General features: G+C 47.5%; 1 protein-coding gene across 1 annotated transcript in view; it reads right to left on the minus strand.

Moving 5' to 3' along the window:
• The window catches only part of LOC128408803 (uncharacterized), a 31,080-nt gene that overhangs the window by 9,516 nt on the left and 6,447 nt on the right, over positions 1-15,117 (minus strand). Inside the window, exons 3-5 of the mRNA XM_053378824.1 lie at positions 12,635-12,746; positions 9,327-10,590; positions 1,473-1,741 (exon numbers count right to left, since the gene is read on the minus strand). Of these exons, the coding sequence (XP_053234799.1) occupies positions 1,473-1,741; positions 9,327-10,590; positions 12,635-12,746 (1,645 nt within the window). The remainder of the gene's footprint in view (positions 1-1,472; positions 1,742-9,326; positions 10,591-12,634; positions 12,747-15,117) is intronic.

Here is a 15,117-nt window from a genome sequence, read left to right on the forward strand (position 1 = left end):
AAACTATCCCCAACCCCATCCCCACTAATCCCCCTGGCGTACCACCCATTATTCCACCATGCAGCACAAAACCTCCAGATAAAAACCTGGCGAACCAAAGGCTTATATCGCCTAATAGACTTTTATAAAAATAACAAACCCTTGTCAACACAAGAAATACAAGACAAACTAGAAGACACCCAAATGACCTGGTTAACACAACACCAACTACATGCCCTCTTAAACAACCCAACAGTAAAATCAGCAGCAACTAGGCCCCTGACAACCTTCGAAAACCTCCTCCTAACAACAAAGGGAAACGGTAAAGGGACGGTATCCGCAATATACAAAATACTACTCCAAAACCCCGCAAATCCCCTAGACGCAATCAAAAAACAATGGGAGAATGACATAGGCTATGAGATTAACCCCACGCAATGGACCAGAATGTGGTCTAAACCCCCCTTTAAATCCATATCAACGAAAAGAAAAGAACTCACACTGAAACTCACCTACAGGTGGTACCTAACACCAAGGAAACTAGCGCTAATACACCCAGGAACCTCACCAAAATGCTGGAGAGGGTGCACCTCCACAGGCACATACCTCCACATGTGGTGGGAGTGTCCCAAAATTCAACTATTCTGGACAACAGCCATACAAGAAATATGTAAAATAACTAAGCAAGTAATAGACATCACCCCAGAATTGGCCCTACTAAACATCTTCCAAGACAACAATGCCCACTTACACCACAAAGAACTCATAATCCACCTGCTCTCAGCAGCCAGAAACACCATAACCAGACACTGGAGAGACCTGTCAGGAGTAAGCATGGACCAATGGTACCAAATAGTATGGGAAACAGCCCTATTAGAAAAATTAACTAATAAACTGAAACTGACACGGGGACAAACAGAAGAAGACGCCTTCACCCCGGTATGGCTCCCCTTTATCACATACACAACCCAACAGGACAATGACAATAATCCACCAACAGCATACAAATCAATATGGCTAACCTGATCCAAAACACCCACCCACCTCACTCACACACGATAACAACGATCACCACAGCCAATCACAAGCAAACAATCACAACCTAGGCCAACCCCAACCTCTCTCACCACCAAAGGAACACAAGTGAACAACACAAGCAACGCTGACACCAAACTCTACATACATTAAACATAATAGAAACACCGCCACCCGACCCCACCCCCATCCATCTTCCCTCTCTCCACCCCCCCTTTCTTTTTTCTTTCTTTTTTCTTCTCCCCCTAATGCCTCAACAAATGAAACGGATTTGTAAAAATGTTACATGGAAGAAGAAGAAAAAAATATGAGGGACTACACTTCTGTAAAACAAGAAAATCCTTAATAAAAAAAATATTAGTGTTCTGTTGGAAGCCGCCCAGAGTGGCTGGGGAAACCCAGCCTAGGTGGGGTATAAATAATAAATTATTATTATTATTATTAAACTGGGCACTTACCGGTAGTATACATCTGCTCGGAATCCCCTTTGAGGCCTGGAGCGCACACAGCCCGTTGCTTTTTCCCAGCCCCCTCAATGGGAGCGTCCGCCTCGTCCCACGGCGCGTCCAGGTTTCCGAGCCTCCCGTCAGAGATCTGCACAACCGTCAAGAACTCGGGCGACCCCCAACCTTCGTCGGGCTCCTGCTTCACCCGGCACTGTATCCCCGCGGACTGGAGCAGGAAGCTCTGAGAGGACGGCTCCATCATGCTCAACGGCCCTTTCGTCCTGCCAACAAATCAAGAACAGGGCTGTGATGACGAAGGAAACATTCCATAATTTGAGAAAGTAGAAAGCTTTGAATCCAAGCTTTGTTTTCCAAAACGTTCAGATTTCTGAGAATGCGTAAGTGACAAGCCTACAGCACAATCCTATGCATGTCCGGCCTGAGATGTATAAAATTATGATGCGCTGTGTGGAGGTTTCTCCCCTCTCTTGGAGAACAATGGAACCCAACGGGATCAACCGATGAAGCTGAATGGTGAGAAATTCAGGACGAAAAGGAAAGACTTGGAGATGTTTAATGTTTGATGTTTTATTGTGTTTCTAATTTTCTGTTGGGAGCCACCCAGAGTGGCAGGGTATAAATAATAAATTGTTGTTGTTGTTACCATTCCTGTATTGCATAGGGTTGGATTTGATGATTCTTAGGCTCCCTTCCAACTCTACTATTATATGATTCTATGACATCTTCAAGGGACGCGGGTGGCACTGTGGGTTAAACCACAGAGCCTAGGACTTGCAGATCAGAAGGTCGGGGGTTCGAATCCCCGCGACGGGGTGAGCTCCTGTTGCTCGGTCCCTGCTCCTGCCAACCTAGCAGTTCGAAAGCACGTCAAAGTGCAAGTAGATAAATAGGTACCACTCCGGCAGGAAGGTAAACGGCGTTTCCGTGCACTGCTCTGGTTCGCCAGAAGCGGCTCAGTCATGCTGGCCACATGACCCGGAAGCTGTACACCGGCTCCCTTAGCCAGTAAAGCGAGAAGAGCGCTGCAACCCCAGAGTCGTCCGCGACTGGACCTAATGGTCAGGGGTTCCTTTACCTTTTTTACCTTTATGACATCTTTACCAAGGAAGTATGCCTACTAGTCAGAATGGCAACGCTGACCCTCCACTCTGAGAGGGAGTAATTGCTTCTGAATAATGGCTCCTGGGAATTTCGGGCAGGAAGAGCTGTGCCGTTGCATTCAGGTCCTCCTTGTTTCCTCCAAGGACTCATCCACACCTCCGCTTGTGCCTAAAAACCATGAGACTGATAATTGCCAGTGGGGGGAACCCTTTAGAACTGCAGTTGGAAGGAACCCCCAAGGGTCATCTAGTCCAACCCTCTGCAATGCAGGAATCTTTTGCCCAACGTGGGACTCGAACCCATGACCCTGAGATTAAGTTTCCTGTAACAACCACAACAACAAGTTATTTATACCCCACCCATCTGGCTGGGTTTCCCCAGCAACTCTGGGCTGCTCCCAACAGAATATTAAAAACACGACACAACATCAAACATTAAGAACTTCCCTAAACAGGGCTGCCTTCAGATGTCTTCTAAAAGTCAGATAGTTGTTTTATTTCCTTGACATCTGATGGGAGGGCGTCCCTCAGGGCAGATGCTAATACCGAGAAGGCCCTCTGCCTGGTTCCCTGTAACCTCACTTCTCGCACAGAGGGAACTGCCAGAAGGCCCTCAGAGCTGGACCTCAGTGTCTGGGCTGAACAATGGGGGTATACTGGGCCGAGGCCATTTAGGGCAGGGGTCAGCAAACTTTTTCAGCAGGGGGCCGGTCCACTGTCCCTCAGACCTTGTGAGGGGCCGGACTATATTTTGGAAAAAAAATAATGAACGAATTCCTATGCCCCTCAAATAACCCAGAGATGCATTTTAAATAAAAGGACACATTCTACTCATGTAAAAACATGCTGATGGTTTAGGTCATTAAAGGTCAGCACCAACACTTTGAATTGGGCTCAGAAACGGACTGGGAGCCAATGTAGGTCTTTTAGGACCAGTGTTATATGGTCTCGGCGGCCGCCCCCAGTCACCAGTCTGGCTGCCGCATTCTGGATTAGTTGTAGTTTCCGGGTCACCTTCAAAGGTAGCCCCACGTAGAGCGCATTGCAGTAGTCCAAGGGGGAGATAACTAGAGCATGCACCACTCTGGCGAGACAGTCTGCGGGCAGATAGGGTCTCATCCTGTGTACCAGATGGAGCTGGTAAACAGCTGCCCAGGACACAAATTTGACCATGGACAGCTGTGAGTCCAAAATGACTCCCAGGCTGCGCACCCAGTCCTTCAGGGGCACAGTTACCCCATTCAGGGCCAGTTAGCCCCCCATACCTGCCTGCCCCCTGTCCCCCCAAATAGTACGACTGAGCTTTCCTCACTGAGCTATCCTCATACTTCCACCCTTCCTCCACCTTCTTCATCATTTTAGACTCGCTCACACATTAAAGGCCGGTACATGTTGCCTCTACACGTTTAAGTGTTTGCATGTAAGAGATCACACATGTCAATATGTACACTTTAACTGCACTGGTTGCACATACATGTGGATATGTGGACAATATCTGCCATTGGTGTAAACAAGTGCACAGATAGTACACTGCTTTAATGTAATGTGTGAACGTTATAAACTTGCATCGCCTAAGAAGCCCCAGGTTGCATCTTGCAAAGAATTTATAACTGGCTTTTCAAACTTTCATTCATTTCTTTAAATACAGGGTTCTAAAACGCCAATCGGAACATTTTAAAATACACGTGCAAAACAATCGGCGAGAAATAATCAAATTGATCCGAAACCCAGCACAGCGTTTCAGGACAAGGAGAGAGCGGATTTTCAAAAGATGGAATGCAAAACGTCAGAACTGATGGGAGGGCAACTAGGGGAATTCAATCCAGGCTGCTCGTTCAAAAAAATCAAAAGGTCTGCAAGGCTGTTCTGGAAGCTAGGGAGAATGCAGATCTTCCTCATAAATAACAATACTAATAGTAAATTATCCGGGGGCCCCAACCCAACACCTCCAGCCTTGCAAATCGCTCATCAGCTCCTGCGAAATGCAAAATATAGGTCTATAGATATGTGCATAGCTACCTGCCTCTCTCACCGCCTCTGCTGTTCCTGAGTCGCTATTTGGAAAAAGGAAATCCAAAATACATGCAAATACGCCCCCCTCCCCAATGCACACACACAAAAAGAAGGCTGGGCAGGAAGTAACAGCCTGCTCTGTATGAGAGCCCCCACTCCTTCCCCAATTTCTGGGCCTCTCTAGGACTCTCAGCTCGGATGTTTAACCCTTCCATTCCTGCTGGACGCGCCGATCCGTGCTGAGCTGCTCAGAGATTGCCACCTTTCCTGTTTCCCCCTTCTGACAGGGCTCCTGTGCCTTCGGCAGCAGAGTTGCCAGCTTGCTCGCCGCCCCCTGCTCCTGTGCATTTAGCAGGTGAGCTGGAGCCAGGTGACAACAGGGTGGCCCAATTTCCTTTCCTTCTCCCCCTGCTCCTTGGCAGATGGGAAGGTTGCCAAATGTTTTTCCCTGTTCCTGTGCATTCAGCAGCTGCCTCGCGTTCGATTATTGCGATCCTTGTTGTTTGGTTAAAATAACAGAAACAATTTATTTATACCCCGCCCATCTGGCCGGGTTTCCCCAGCCACTCTGGGCAGCTTCCAATAAAATATTAAAATACCGTAATACATCAAACATTAAAAGCTTCCCCAAATAGGGCTGCCTTCAGATGTCTTCTAAAAGTCTGGTAGTTGTTTATTTCCTTGACATCTGATGGGAGAACGTTCCACAGGGCAGGTGCCACCACCAAGAAGGCCCTCTGCCTGGTTCCCTGTAACTTGGCTTCTTGCAGCGAGGGAACCGCCAGAAGGCCCTCAACGCTGGAGCTTGATCTCATCTCCATCCTTCTTCCCCACAGAACGTCTCAGCCTCAAGTACATGCAACTGTCATGCTCTACTCCTACACCACTGCCTTCTTGTTCCTAGGACAAGCGTGCTGTATCTCTGCGGCCCCATATGCCATATTCATTCCGCCATACCCACTGAGGGGTGGGTGATGGCTGCCCTGTCACCTGAGCCATTAAGAGTGTTCATGAACATTCCATGATGTCAGAGCAGGGCAGCCAATGGGTGCACCCATCTCACAAGCTGACAAGTGATGATGCATTCCTACTCAGTTTTTGTTGGCATCTGTCTGTCTCAAGAGACAATGCAGTGTGAATCAGGGGGGGTGTGTGTGTGAAGTCAAACCACTGCAATAGCAGCGGCAAAGTGAGGTCCTGGGCTGGCCAGGCAACAGGACCCCCCTCTCAGCCTTACTGATGTGGTCCAAACGAAAGCAGAGCAGTAAGTTTGGCACCAGCTTGGCTGCAGGAGTTGCTGGAAGGCAGCGTACAAGGTGCCACCCAACCGCCTTAGGGACTCAACTCTGGATTTGTGTAGGGTTATATAATAATAAGAAAAGGGACGCGGGTGGCGCTGTGGGTGCTCTGATTCACCAGAAGCGACTTAGTCATGCTGGCCACATGACCTGGAAGCTGGACGTCGGCTCCCTCGGCCAATAAAGCGAGATGAGCGCCGCAACCCCAGAGTCAGCCACGACTGGACCTAATGGTCAGGGGTCCCTTTACCTTTATAAAAATAATAATAATAATAATAATAATAATAATAATAATAATAATAATTTATTACTTATACCCTGCCCATCTGGCTGGGTTTCCTCAGCCACTCTTGAGCCTTTCTTCTCCTGAAGATATCCCGCAAGGCAGTGGAGGTTTAGGACCAGAGTTTTCCTTCTAGATGAGCTACCTTCTCCAGGTTGATCAGCCTCAACTTCTCCTCACTTCCCTCTGCAGCACTTGAAGAAACCTCCTTCTTGACCTTCGGACTCACTCCTGGTCTCTCAGTTCAATCTGCCTTGAAGGGGAAGCTTCCAGCTCCCTGAGGGTCTGAGACTCATTGGCTAGTTTCCCAGGGTGTGGCTGCTGTTGCATGCTGACAACTTCTAGGAACCAACAGGTGAGGGCTCAGTGCTTGACAAACTATCTTAGAAGGAGCAGAGTGGTAAAAGAGACTTGACCTCCTTGACTCTGGCTATGATCCTATGGCCACTTACCTGGGAATAGGCCAGACTGAACTCAGTGGGACTTATTTCTGAGTAAACAAATATAGGATTTCACTGTTAATATCCTGTGCAAAGACTTTTTTCAACTTATACTTTAAAAGGAGACATGATCTCCAGTTTTCTTCTCCAGTCCATGGGAGGACTTCAGATTACAGTGGTGCCTCAGGTTACATACGCTTCAGGTTACAGACTCCGCTAACCCAGAAATAGTGCTTCAGGTTAAGAACTTTGCTTCAGGTTGAGAACAGAAATCGTGCTCCAGCAGCGCGGCAGCAGCGGGAGGCCCCATTAGCTAAAGTGGTGCTTCAGGTTAAGAACAGTTTCAGGTTAAGAACAGACCTCTGGAACGAATTAAGTACTTAACCTGAGGTACCACTGTACTCTGAATGTGATCAGCAGGCATCAACACTTTTATTGCTTCAGGGATTTATGCAGTGCAATCCTATGCATGCCTACTCAGAAGTAAATCCAGAGTAAAACTTTAATCTCTCTCACCTTCCCATTACATATTACGATCCCTTTTTACAATTTAAAACACGCACACAAAAATTGCTGGAAGTCTGGGCACTCCTCTTGTGCACAATGTCTTCATGAAGTTAAACCAAGAAATTCTCAAGGCAAACACAAAGCAATGGAAACAAAAACCACTTTAAGCTTCCTGGGTAAAAACAGACAAAGTCTGCAGAGAAGCCCCTTGTCCATTTCATCTCAGCAGCAATTCCAGCAGAAGCCTCAAGGCAAAGTCTCAAGATTTATTGTTGTTAAACCACTGAGCCTCTAAACCACTGAGCCTCTTGGGCTTGCTGACTGGAAGGTCAACGGTTCGAGTCCCTGTGATGGAGGGAGCTCCCGTTGCTCTGTCCCAGCTCCTGCCAGCCTAGCAGTTCAAAAGCACGCCAGAGCAAGTAGATAAATAGGTACCGCTCCGGCGGGAAGGTAAACAGCGTTTCCATGTGGTCTGGCTTCCATCAGGTTTCCCGTTGCGCGAGAAGCGATTTAGTCATGCTGGCCAATGACCCAGAAAGCTGTCTGTGGACCAACGCTGGCTCCCTCGGCCTGAAAGCGAGCTGAGCGCCGCAACCCCATAGTCGCCTTTGACTGGACCAGGGGTCCTTTACCTTTTTAAAATGCATGCCTACCAATTTATGTAATATATTACTGAAGTCCAGAATGGACCACCTTCCTTCCTTTAAAGCAGGGAGGAGCTGATGCTGCTAAACTAAAACTCTGATTGGTTCTTGCAAGGGTGCCCACTGGCCAGGGCTGATGGGAGATGTCATCAGCAACATCTGCAATAGCCAGAGACTGTCCACATTTGCCTTAAAGCATAAATCGCCGCCCTATCCGAAAACACTGCAGTTCTATCCATTTTGGGGGATAATCATAAGAATGGATCACTCTGCTTTTATTCCTAGATTTCCCCCTTTCAACAAGCCTTACAGGTCGGTATTTTTTACCCCAGTCTGTTTGTGTGTTAGATGCGATAATGTTTTTATGTATAATAATGGTTTTTCCAATAGATTTCATGCATTGTATTGTGAAATCACTTTGAGATGCTTCACAGAAAATGAGTCATAAATGAAATAAATAATAATAATAATAATAATAATAATACAACCCAGGTGATAATGACTACGTCTGGAACAGATCTTTAGACAAATTTTACTGAATAAACATGTTCAGAACATGTTAGCTATGGAGGAGAGGGGGAAAGAAGAATAAATTGCCACCTAAGGAATATCATGCAAGACATAACAGGAGCAAAGCAACATATTTTTTAAAACAGACATACAGGAAAGGGTTCTTAAGAGGAACTCAGACAAAGTTTGTTAGGAAGGAAGCTTAATCTTAAACAATATTATTAAGTTTCTGCCTTTCAGGCCTTCAAAACACTTCCTGATAACTTAGGAGTAAGTACTTCAAAAAGAACAAAATAAAACCCTACATTATTTAAATACTTAGAGTATTAGCCATTTTTCATCCCTATATGCTGCTGATAGATAGATCTGAGTAGCAAACCTTGCGTGATTTTTAAGACACGCCCCTGTAGGATTGAGAGTGCAAGGTCTCCTGCCAGTCTCTGGGCGGAGAGAGAGATTATCAGCAGAAGCTGAGCTCGGTTACCAAGGCATAGAAGCAGCCAGACCACAGCAGATCCTGGAATGTGGTGCCGGCCAAGTGCCCAAAAGGAAAATGCCAAAAAGATTAGTGTTTTTTAAAAAAACAAAAAAGGGAATATAATTATTTCAAATCATGCAATTAGCAATTCATGATATAATCAGCACATAACAACATGGTTTTCAAAAAAATAAAAAATGGAGAAGTTGTCATTTTAAAAGTTTCCTGTGGATCCCAGCTTGAGCAGGCAGAAGAGCGAAACATGCAGTTTTTAAAAAACGTTTCCCACGAACCCCCCTACCCCGGGGCAGGGGGAAGAAAGAGGGGAAGGAGTTTTTTTGGGGGGGTCTCATGAACCCCAAGGGGAGGAGAAAAATTAAGAAGCTGGCATGAGATGTAATGATGGCTGTCCAAATCGAGAAGGAGAGAAACCTAAATTCTTGGGACTGCAAAGGAAGAGAAGAAAAAGGCAAGGCAGAGTGTCAAAGTACATCAACGGGCAGGGTGATACATTGCACGGATTAGTACATTCTTAGAAGAAAGAGATCTCTTCCCCGGCGCTCCTCTATTCGTTTCTAACTTCCTGCTCGCTGTGGGTTTTCTCGCGAGGAAGAACTTCGGGATCCCCACCGGCCGCACTTTTCTCACCCTTCTCTCCCGCATGGACCATGTGATGCCTGTGCAGTTCCGACTTGGACCTGAAGTTTTTCCCACAGTCCGCGCACAGAAACGGCTTGGCCCCCGTGTGGGTTCTCTGATGAGAGATAAGGTTGGAGTTCCGGTTGAAGCTCTTCCCGCAATCCAGGCAGACGTAGGGCTTCTCGCCCGTGTGGATCTTCTGGTGCCTGGTGAGGCTGGTGCTGTCGCAGAAGCTTTTCCCGCAGTCCGAGCAGATGTACGGGGTTCCCCCCGTGTGGACTCTCTGATGACGGATAAGGCTCATGTTGGAATAGTAGCTCTTCCCGCACTCGGCGCACTCAAAAGGCTTCACCCCGGAGTGCGTCTTCTGGTGCGTGATGAGGTTCGAGCTCCACCGGAAGCCTTTCCCGCACTCGAGGCACGTGTAGGGCATTTCCCCCGTGTGGATTCTCTGATGAAGAGTGAGATCCGCCTTCCGGCAGAAGTTCTTCCCACAGTCGGCGCAGTTGTACGGCTTCTCACCCGTGTGGATCCTCTGGTGGATCCTCAGCTCTGACCTCTCGCAGAAGCCGACGCCGCACTCCAAGCACTTGTACGGCTTCTCTCCCTTGTGGATGATGGAGTGCCGGACCAGGTGAGACTTGACCCGGAAGCTCTTCCCGCAGTCCAGGCACTGGTAGGCCTTCTCCCCAGCGTGGATCCTCTGGTGGATCGTCAGGCCCGAGCTCTGGCAGAAACACTTGCCGCAGTCCAAGCACTTGTACGGCTTCTCCCCTGTGTGGATCCTCTGGTGCCGGACGAGGCTGGTGCTGTAATTGAAGCTCTTCCCGCAGTCCAGGCACTTGTAAGGCATGTCGCCCGTGTGCGTCACCTTGAACTCGATGATGCTCGAGCTGTCCGGGAAGCCGCTGGCGTCCCCTCCGCCGGTGTCCTCGTTCTTCACCGTGCGGATCCTCGGCTGGTTCACGGTTTCATCGAGCGTCTCGTCCCTCTCCTGAGGAGAAACGAGCTTCGCCCCTGGGGAACTTCCTCGATGCTCCTTGGGCCCCGGCCAACTTCCAGAGGCCTCTTCGGGCTTAACGCACCGGGGCTCCCCCTCCTCTTCCAGGCTGTCCATCACAACCCCGCTTGTTTCGTCTTCGTCATCGGAACGCTCTGGCCGATCTCGTTCTTCGTTGGGGGTCATCGGCTCCTCGCCTGTGAGGCAGACAGAAAGAAGAAGGATTTGGATTTGATATCCTGCTTTATCAATACCCGAAGAAGTCTCAAAGTGGCTAACAATCTCCTTTTCCTTCCTCCCCCACAACAAACACTCTGTGAGGTGAGTGAGGCTGAGAGACTTCAGAGAAGTGTAAGTAGCCTAAGGTCACCCAGCAGCTGCATGTGGAGGAGCGGAGACGCGAACCCGGTTCAACAAATTACGAGTCCACCGCTCTTAACCACTACACCACACAGGAGAGAAGAATTTGAAAGCCTGCTTAGGGTTCAAGATGAGCTACGGCCATCATCATACAATGACCGCCTATGAAACGCGCCTTTTCAAGGCAGAGCCTCTCTGTGTGAGTGGTAGTAACCGTTGCCAGATTAAGGCCAGGAAGATCTGCGTTCAAATCCAGACATGCAGCTCCCTGGGCCAGTTGCTGCCTCTCTGTCTGAGCTACGTCACAGGGTTCTTGAGGGGATGGAAGAGGAAGGGGTGGTAAGAAAAGAACCGTGTGTGTGCTGCTTTTATTTATTTGCTGCATTTATATCCTGTGTTTCACCCTGAGGAGATAATGAACATGCCTCTTACCTTAAACAAACTCTGCGAGAGGTGTGAGCTTGCTTTTGCCAGGTAATCTAATTTAAAATAGGTCTACAATTTTTTAATGTATATTTATTAAAGATTTTCTTGATTTACAAAGGTATGTGCAATGTCTCTCTCTCATTCCCCCCCCCCCACATAACACTTTTTTTAAAAATCAGTTTTCCAACAAGACATTTTGACTCCCAAACTTTGAGGAGGGAGTCTTTCTCCTGTTGCTGTTGCTAAATCCTTGTGAGTCAGAAATGCTTCGGTCTTCAGGTGAACAACCAAGAAATAATCACAATCCACTTTCTGCCCCATCTCTGGCATACAGAGACTGAGGACCCTGCCTCATTGGAAGAAACCTTAGGCCAGTCCACCTAGGCCTCATCTAGAATCATAGCATCATAGAGTTGGAAGAGACCACAAGGGCCATCGAGTCCAACCCCCTGCCAAGCAGGAAACACCATCAGAGCACTCCTGACATATGGTTGTCAAGCCTCTGCTTAAAGACCTCCAAAGAAGGAGACTCCACCACACTCCTTGGCAGCAAATTCCACTGTCGAACAGCTCTTACTGTCAGGAAGTTCTTCCTAATGTTTAGGTGGAATCTTCTTTCCTGCAGTTTGGATCCATTGCTCCGTGTCCGCTTCTCTGGAGCAGCAGAAAACAACCTTTCTCCCTCCTCTATGTGGCATCCTTTTATATATTTGAACATGGCTATCATATCACCCCTTAACCTCCTTTTCTCCAGGCTAAACATGCCCAGCTCCCTTAGCTGTTCCTCATAAGGCATCGTTTCCAGGCCTTTGACCATTTTGGTTGCCCTCCTCTGGACACGTTCCAGTTTGTCAGTGTCCTTCTTGAACTGTGGCGCCCAGACCTGGACACAGTACTCCAGGTGAGGTCTGACCAGAGCAGAATACAGTGGCACTATTACTTCCCTTGATCTAGATGCTATACTCCTATTGATGCAGCCCAGAATTGCATTGGCTTTTTTAGCTGCCGCGTCACACTGTTGGCTCATGTCAAGTTTGTGGTCAACCAAGACTCCTAGATCCTTTTCACATGTAGTGCTCTCAAGCCAGGTGTCACCCATCTTGTATTTGTGCCTCTCATTTTTTTTGCCCAAGTGCAATACTTTACATTTCTCCCTGTTAAAATTCATCTTGTTTGTTTTGGCCCAGTTCTCTAATCTGTCAAGGTCGTTTTGAAGTGTGATCCTGTCCTCTGGGGTGTTAGCCACCCCTCCCAGTTTGGTGTCATCTGCAAATTTGATCAGGATGCCCTTGAGTCCATCATCCAAGTCGTTGATAAAGATGTTGAATAAGACCGGGCCCAAGACAGAACCCTGTGGCACCTCACTAGTCACTCTTCTCCAGGATGAAGAGGAACCATTGATGAGCACCCTTTGAATCTAGGCTTCAAAGCATCCGAAACCCTGCTAATCCTTACCCAGCGAGCTGGCAGCAACCGTGTCACCCTCCCCAAACGCCCGGTTCGGGTCGCAGTCCAGCAGAGCCTCTTCTGCCGCAGCAAAATCCAGGCCTCTCTCTTTTGCTGGCACCTGAAACAGAAACAAAGATCCCATCTGGCACAGAGGGACAGAGAGCAGGAGAGGGCAGGACTAAGGTGTCAGTTTGCATTTCTTAGTACAGAAAGTATTGATCTGATGTATAGAGATCTTTCCTATTCTGCATAGTTCCATCTGTGATGGAACTCCTATTTGGGGACTTCCCTGGCTTTTTTCTGGCCCACGTAGGAGCAGTCTGGATAGTTAGCCTTGGTAAAGACTTGATGTTTCATCCCAAAAAAAGTTTTTGAGTTTCTGCAGAAATGAGGCTGCATTTTAATGTATTTTAATCTTGTTTTTTAAGTTGTACTTCAATCAATTGTTTTATATCTGGTGTTAGCCGCCCTGAGCCCAGTCTTGGCTGGGGAGGGCGGGGTATAAATAATTTTTATTATTATTATTACAGTTCAAGAGGGACCTTGAAGGTTTCTTCTCTGCGTGAAAGAAAAAAGCAGAAGGTTAATGATGTTTGGGTTATTCCTTTCCTTCAGAGAAGCTGAGTACAGCTGGCTTAAACTGGTCCTGTTATCTCTTTCTGTCAAGGTCATGCTGGCTATAATAATAAGGCCAGAAGAGCCTGGGTCTCACACTTTCTCTTCCTGTCTCTTTTCCTCCTGGTGTGGTGTTTGGTACATAGATAGTGTTAAGCCTTTAGTCTTATTATAAGTTATTGTAAGTTTCAGTTAACTCTGCTGCTACTGGATTTCTTATGGACAGTGCCAATCCTGAATGCATTGAATTTGTGACCATTATGCTCATTTGCCTTCAGGAGCAGTAAAGCTCTACTGGATGAAATATCCATTTCCTTTGGTTTATTTTTTGGGAATCCCACAACGTGTTTAAGTTTTTACTCTGCTAACTACCGTATTTTTCGCCCTATAGGACGCACCGTCCCATAAGGCGCACCTAGATTTTTGGGGGGAAATAAAGGGAAAAAATTATTTCCCCCCCCCAGGCGCGGGGCTGGGGCAGGGGAGGCCCGAGCTTCCCCCGACCCCAGTCCCCAAACAGGCAGCTCTCTGCAAGCCGTGGGAGCCCAGCGCTGGCTCCTGCTGCTTGCGGAGAGGTCCGCGAAGCCTGGGCGCGCTGAGCTCAGCGCGCGCAGGCTTCGGCATGCAGGCAACTCTCCGCAAGCAGCGGGAGCGCTCCCGCTGCTTGCGGAGAGGTCCGCGAAGCCTGCATTTGCTCCATAGGACGCACACACATTTCCCCTTTATTTTTGGAGGGGGAAAAGTGCGTCCTATAGGGCGAAAAATACGGTATACACTAGAATCTGCTCTGGATCAATATTGAGTAGAATTTCAATGGCATAGGGAACCTGAATTCTCATCAAATTTCATACAGGTGAGGTGGGAAGGGGACAGTAGCTAGCGCAGAGAATAACCAACAAGTGGAGATGGCAGATTTGGGCCAAAAGTTAGGAGAACATGTAAAGGGAAGTCCATCTGCAAGCAGCGCATGGTTAAACTATAAGGTGTGTCCCCAAAAGAGGCAGTGATGGCCACCAACTTTGAGGCCTTTAAGAGGATTAGAAAATGTTGTGAAGAGGGCTATCAATGGCTATTGGCCACAATGGCTATGTTCTATTAATTTTATTAATTGTAATGCCACGTCCCTGCTTTACAGAATCTCCTGTAAAGCAGCAGATCTCCAGTACAGTGGTACCTCGGGTTAAGAACTTAATTCGTTCTGGAGGTCTGTTCTTAACCTGAAACTGTTCTTAACCTGAAGCACCACTTTAGCTAATGGGGCCTCCAGCTGCCGCCGCGCCGCCAGAGCAAGATTTCTGTTCTCATCCTGAAGCAAAGTTCTTAACCCAAGGTACTATTTCTGGGTTAGCGGAGTCTGTAACCTGAAGCGTATGTAACCTGAAGCGTATGTAACCCGAGGTACCACTGTATATAGCCAGTGTTGATGGTGGCTCAGCTCCAAAACGGAGTCTGGTCCAAAGAAAGTATCTAGAATTCTTCTGAACAATGCAGGAAAACCCCCTCACCAAAGTGCACCTTTGTTCCAATGCAAGAATGTTAAAATGAAGTTGAAATAGATACAACTACCAATACATTATTATTGTTGTTGTTGTTGTTATCTATTAGATTTGTATATCGCCCTTCACCCACAGATCTCAGACCGGTTCATGACATAAAACGACAATACAACAAACATAAAATACATAATAAAAATAAGAACAACAACAAACCAATCATCCCCCCCCCACAGCACATTTAAAAGAATGTCAATCAGCCAAATGCCTGGTTGAAGAGGAACATTTTTGCCTGGCGCCTAAAGGTGTACAGTTATACCTCGGGTAACAGATACTTCAGGTTGCGTTTTTTTAGGTTGCAGACCGCCAAAACCCGGAAGT

Source organism: Podarcis raffonei, chromosome 2 (assembly GCF_027172205.1).
Source record: "Podarcis raffonei isolate rPodRaf1 chromosome 2, rPodRaf1.pri, whole genome shotgun sequence".
Classification (NCBI taxonomy): Eukaryota; Metazoa; Chordata; class Lepidosauria; order Squamata; family Lacertidae; genus Podarcis; species Podarcis raffonei.